The following is a 6441-nucleotide window of genomic DNA, read 5'->3' on the forward strand; positions in this document are numbered from 1 at the left end:
ACAAAATTATGTTACTAGCATTCTATCTTTTAGCTTTTACCTTTGTAGATTTTGAGTGATAAATTTCAGTGACAGCATTTTCTACATGATCCACTGTTTTTGTCCATACATTACCAGTGTGCATCAAATCAGGTATTAACATGAAAATAATAAAAATAATGCAGGTATTTACGTTTATTTACAAATATTTTACATATTTTTAGGTAAGTCACTTACAAGAGTACTTCACTAAAACAAAACTTTAATACTTATACAAACTGTTCCAGACATACTTCTGTTGAAATAAAATAAAAACAAAAAAAAAATCTTATTGTTAATACTAACCATATTATAAGAATTTGATGTATTCGATTAAAAAAAATACTCCAAGACACGCATTCAAGCTCTGGGTTAAAAATATAACGTTGTCAAAGAAATATTTCAAGTAATTGATAAAAAAAGTTACTTCTTAAAAATAAATATTATTCAGTATGCAAAGATTAAAAGGCATTTTAACAGATATAAATATGAATATAATTAGACTGAAACATTATTCAAAAAGAGGATAATGAAAAAGGTTAGAAAAGGAGAGAAAGTGAAAGAAAAAATAGTTGAATTACAAAATGATGAGTACACTAATAATCTAAACATTACTTGAGGTGTCAATCTAGACCAGTGCACAACAACAAACTAAATGACGAATGGATTCACTCAAGAAAATTCAGTTCTGCTACTGCCTACTCGCTTTACAAATCTGTTACCCTCATGTGCCTTGTTAAAACACTTGTTCAGATTCTTCATAACCAAATTCAACACCATAACATATACTTCCTACTTCCATAATCAAATTGTTACCCTCATTCTTATTCCTAAGGATGAAACTGTTGGTGGTGCGACGGTGGTGCCTGGAACAGCTGGTGCTGCTGCGGTGGCTGCTGGAACTGCAGCTGTGTCTGCTGATGATGGAATGGCTGCTGCTGCAGCTGAAATGACGGAAATGGTTGCTGAAATAGCTGTGTCTGAGGTTGCAGTGGTGCCGGTGCCAGGTGTGGCTGAGGTGGCGCCTGCTGCTGCTGCTGCGGTGGTGGAGGTTGTTGCTGTGGTGGCTGCGCCGGTGGTGCCTGAGGTGGCTGCTCCTCCTGTTGCAGAGGAATTGTTTCATCCCTTAGTGGTGCATTGAGGTCCATAGTTCCCAGCTCTTCCAAATCTTGAATAGCTGCAATTGCAGTGACTGGACTTTGATGGTTGAAGTGAGGCTTAATCACTGCCAGGGATTCCTTCACTTTTGATTGCTGCAAATTCATGAATATTGAATCAAATATAACAAATTCAAAAAATTATAATGAATAATTGACGATGCAAGCCAAAGACTACGTCAACTCACAAAGTGTTCGAGCTTCCTTTTGAGTTCTTCATTAGCAGCATTTTGTGGAGGTCCATCAAAAGTTGACCCCTGTCCCACCAAAATGTACGAAATGGAGTAAATAAATTTGGAAGGAAAATAAGGTATAAAATGTACTTTTTGGTTCCTGTACACATAAATGTACAAGACAAATTTTAAAATGATTGTTACTTGTAAAGAGACAGAATAAATGTAGGCTAAAAAAAGTAGAAAATAAACTAAACAAATTCAAACATGTTAGCTAAAAGTAGTAGCACAATTTATGTATGGGAACATAAAAAACTATAAATCTAACAAAAACTGACACAGAAAACGAACATATTTTTCTATAATTCATAAAGTTCCTTTTTTTCTATAAAACATAGGAAGCAAACCAGATAAGGAAGGGCATCCACAAATAATGAAGTAATTCAAACATTTAAAATTTCAACACAGTTGAGAACGATAGCAATCATAAATATGATAAAATCAGATATAAAATTTGTAGATGGCTTTTTATAATCCATAAAATTCTTTTACTTTATTTTTTCAGGATGCATAATTCACCCAATAATTCTACATGTCAAATTAATCTTAATCACATTACGTGATTGCTTGAAAATATTTATTACAAGAATAAAAACAATAATATCGAACTTGTATATAGAATTTGATATAATCCACAAATATCTCTTTTCAGATACTAAAGTCAAATTATGACATGTAATAATAGTCTATCTGTCCTTCAAAAATAACCATTATGCTTTTCAGCAGGCACTACAACAAGTAATACTATTTATAAAGCGTAACTCAAGTCAAATTCCACATACAGAAATAGGTCTACAAATTAAACTCTTGTAGTTTAAAGATAAAACACCCACTTTCAACAGTTATTAACTTACCAACACCTCAAACAAAACATACCACCAAATAATGAAATAAACCCATTTTATTCGGAAAAAACAAACACCTAAAGCCACAATATTATAATCACATATGGTCCACAGGAATGCTGCAGCAAGCAGCAATATTACAGCAGAGGGTCTAAAGGAGTTAAAAAAGGAAAGTAAAATGTTTTCAATTGTCCAAAATATTTATAATGCTTTATAAATCCAGTATATTTTACAAAGCATTATAATGCCAATAAAATTTAGAAAGAAAAACAAGCCACATAAATTATGTCTGTTAGAAATTATTCCGGTAAAAAACAGAAAGCCTTAAACTGAAAACAAAAGAATGATAAGGACTTTTTTTACTCAAAGTGAACGAATAATAATTTGGATCATAAATTTGAATATAAAAAATGATTTTAATGTAAAAACTTATAGACATCATAAGACACTCGTATTAAATTCTGCATACCAAAATAGTCCTTCGTAGTATATTACTCCTAATTTAAATACAAACTAAAAAAGTAGAAACCACTAAAAAATATTATTTCCAAAGTGTACAATTCACTCATGTTGACTTCCACATGCCACAATATTTTAACAAACACAGCTAAATAAAAAGTTCATACATTTTCAATCGAAATTACAAACAAATAAAATCAGCCATCAACTTATCATCACATAAAACCAAATATAAAAAAAGAAAAGTTTTTTCTTTGTTTAAAATAAAATACTTGTATAACAAACATCTACTCTTTTTAATCCCATATAGTCATTAAAGAGGCACCAATAACAGATTAAAAAAAGTGGTTCAAGAGTGGTAGCTTTCGTATCCTAAAATATTAATACAAAAGTTTTAATCCAATACCTTTTTTACAAAGTATTATAACTCAATCCCTGATAAATATCTCTCAGGCCCAAAATAAAATGGAAAAGAAAAGGGATTAATTGACACATACAATTTTCTTAGTCAACCTAGAGATTTTAAGGTATCAACTCACAATTTTGCTAAAAAAATCTAAATCATGCTTAAGCTAACAATAAGACAAACAACAAAGAAATTGTCCCATACGAGCAAAAACATTTTAAAATCATTAAAAGATATTTAAATAAATAAACCTTGTAACAAAATAAAATAAAGAAATATCTTCTACAACTTTTTTGACAAACACTCATGTTAAATTATGCGTACATTCCTTCAAAGTACACTCGCAGATAAAACACAAACTCAAGTTTTCAGTTAAATTCCTTCAAAGTACACTCGCAGATAAAACAAAAACTCAGGTTTTCAGTATGGATGACAACAAAAACTCCCATTATGAAAGTGCTTAATTTACTCGTGTGATACCACACATCACATCACAGTAGTTCCGCAGTCAAAACTTGCAGTTCCAAAAATAAAACCCACTTTATTTCAACAGAAATTACCACAAAAAAGATACCTCAAATTAAAATAAAACATATTTGAAAACAAAATTCTGACACAAAGTTATGCCAGAGTTTTGCTTACTTTCCTATAATGTTTTAATAACATATGGCCATAGTAATGCATTAAGCAAAAAAAGATCCAATAAGAGATGTTAAAAATAGTTAAAATAAACATTTGCAATTTACACAACCCGACATATTTTTACATACTTTATAAACTATACTATTTTTAAAACATCAAATTAAGATTCCAGATAAATCCCCTCAAGTACATTGAGGGGAAGCAGCATTTATTAAAGTTAAAGAGGACAACATGAATACTATTTTCACTATCAATTTAGTACAGATTTCAAAGTATCCAAAGGCAAAGATTTTCATTAATCCACGTCTAAAGAATATAAAAATTTACTTCCAACAAGTTCAAAAATCAGACATTTAGCCTACAAACAAGTAAAACAAATAACCAAAAAACTTGAGGGAAAAAGAAAAATTTAAATCACTAACAGCTTTAAATATCACTTTTAATAAATTTTATACCCGTATAATTTTTCTCAGATAATTTTTGATAAATTTTTTATATCAGAAAAGTCCTTATAAAACAAACTCACAATTTAAACAGAAATTCACAAATATTCAGCAGGCAATAATACTACAAACAAAAGTCCAATTTACAAAGAGCATAATTCACTCGTAATAAATTACACAAGTCAAAATAGTTCCATAAATTAAACTCGCAGGGTAAACATAAAAACCACACGTTCTCAACAGAAATCACCAGATAATATTTTCAACCATTATCATCATCTCAAAAAATAGAATCCCCAGATATAAAATAAAAGCATTTTCTGTAGGGGAAAAATTATTGTCAAATGAAGCCACGAAATTTTGAAGACACGCACTACAGTAATGCAAAAAACTAATACAACAAAAGACAGAGAAGATCTAATAAAAGCTAAATCAATAATTCAGAAGAAAAGAAATTTGTAATTAAAAAAAACAATATATATTTTTAACACATATATGCAAAGCATCATAATTCAATTCCGAAGTAATATCCCCCAAAACAAAAATAATAAAGCCACAGAGGATAATAATCAATAAACGCAATAAAGACTATTTACGCAATCAATCAATCTAGTACAGAATTAATAAAGCATCCACATTTTAATTTTTGAAGTATCCACATGCACCCTCAAACAGAAAAACACACACACCAAAACATAAACATTAAACATTCCACAAATCATGTCTTAACCAAATTAAAACAACATTGTAAGAAATTTTATCACCTTCCTCGGGCGGCCAACGGACCTAACTCCGGGTCTTGCCAACAGCAAACTACCACCACGCCCACGTCCACGTCCACGTCCACGACCCCTTCCCCTGCCTCGGCCGGAGGGAATCATCTCATCAGCAAACTTCTTTGGTCGACCACGGACTCTAGGCCCGAGTAAAATTCCATCACCTGCAGGAACCTGTTCTTCCACGGGCTCTGAGCCCGGCACAACAGCCCCAGCCTCAGCACCATCCTCAGCACCAGCACCAGCACCAGCAGTAGGTGTAGATGGAGCAAACGGAATTTGAGTTGCTTGGGTCTGGTTCTTAGGCGGGCGGCCCGGGCGTCTCTTCGGCCCTGCAGAGGCAGAAGCAGAAGTGTCCGAAGCGACGGGTTTGGGCTTAGGAGGTCGACCAGGGCCTTTTCCAGACCCAACAGGACGGCCTCTCCGCCCCGTTCCAGTGGCTCCGGTGGCTAATTTCTTCGGTCGGCCCGGACGCTTCTTGGGGGTCTCAGCTTGCACAGGCTCGTCAGCAAGCCCAAGCGCCGCCCAGACAGGCTCAGCATTCTGCTGAACCGATGGGATTACAGCATCCTGGGCCTGCACCAGAGGCTGGGGCAGGTTGTGGACAGGGGTTTGGGCCTTTCGAGGCCGACCTCTGGGCCTGGGAACGGTTGAAGGAGAGGGCCCAGGCACGGGTTCCTCTGCAGCAGCAGCAGCGGCAGCTGCAGCAGCAGATCTAGGAAGCGCGTAGGACTTCTTCACCATGACGAGCATTCCACTGGTCTTCATCCGAGTCAAGTGCTGAGTCAACAAGGCGGAGTGATTCGGAGGAAGCTGGTCCTTGTAAACTTGCTCCATGTACTTCCCTATCGCCTTCTTGCTCGAACCATCCTTCTCCTTCAGCGCCTCGATTGCCGTGTATATCATCTTCACAAGAATTTAATTAGGTTTCAAAACACAGAAAGAACCGAATTCTTTGTTTTCTCTAGAAAAATTGCTTCGCTTACCTCGGCGTAGGGCGGGTGATTTGACGGCGGCTCCGCAATGGGCGCCGGGAGGTGGTCGTTGGTGTCGGCCGGGAACGGGACGGCGGTGGCTGGCGGAGCTGGCGGTGGGGAGATCGAGGATGGCTCCATGGTTGAGAGAGAAAGAGAGAGAAAGGGTAGATTCGAAAATTGGGAATTGGATTGGTTTCACTTAAAGAGAAAGAGAGTGTGTTAATATAATTGAGTTAGAGAGAGAAACTGGGTTAGGTGGTTTTGTAAAATGTGCTCTCTGTGTGGTGGAAATTGGAACAATCAATGGTGATGAGTTCATCATGACGGTCATGATTTAACCGTAGGGTTTTCATGGATTCATCCACGCCCTTCATTTCCCCACTTTCCTTTTGCTTACGTCCACTATATAACTCTTTTCTCACTTTGCCGTTTGGGGTTTGCATTTCCGCCCCTTCACTTTTCCCTATTCTGCACTCTTCCCCAAA

The 6441-nt window shown here is 35.6% G+C and overlaps 1 protein-coding gene across 1 annotated transcript; it reads right to left on the reverse strand.

The window, feature by feature from the left end:
* Positions 1-575: 575 nt before the first annotated feature.
* LOC114182142 (translation initiation factor IF-2-like) lies at positions 576-6195 on the reverse strand. The gene is made up of 4 exons (XM_028068923.1): positions 5966-6195; positions 4968-5885; positions 1364-1432; positions 576-1271 (listed from the first exon to the last, which is right to left on the reverse strand). Exons 1-4 carry the CDS (start codon positions 6092-6094, stop codon positions 849-851), a joined length of 1539 nt encoding a protein of 512 aa, XP_027924724.1. The 5' UTR covers positions 6095-6195; the 3' UTR covers positions 576-848.
* Between the last annotated feature and the right edge of the window lie 246 nt (positions 6196-6441).

Source organism: Vigna unguiculata, chromosome 4 (genome assembly GCF_004118075.2).
Source record: "Vigna unguiculata cultivar IT97K-499-35 chromosome 4, ASM411807v1, whole genome shotgun sequence".
Taxonomy (NCBI): Eukaryota; Viridiplantae; Streptophyta; class Magnoliopsida; order Fabales; family Fabaceae; genus Vigna; species Vigna unguiculata.

What these genes read in the sequence shown, in the direction of transcription:
- LOC114182142 (XM_028068923.1), bottom strand. Translation starts at nt 6,094, where the DNA reads ATGGAGCCATCCTCGATCTCCCCACCGCCAGCTCCGCCAGCCACCGCC. An exon ending in CCGTTGGCCGCCCGAGGAAG is followed by an intron (nt 1,433 to 4,967) that starts GTGATAAAATTT and finishes TTGGTGGGACAG; the next exon opens with GGGTCAACTTTTGATGGACC. An exon ending in AAAGGAAGCTCGAACACTTT is followed by an intron (nt 1,272 to 1,363) that starts GTGAGTTGACGT and finishes ATGAATTTGCAG; the next exon opens with CAATCAAAAGTGAAGGAATC.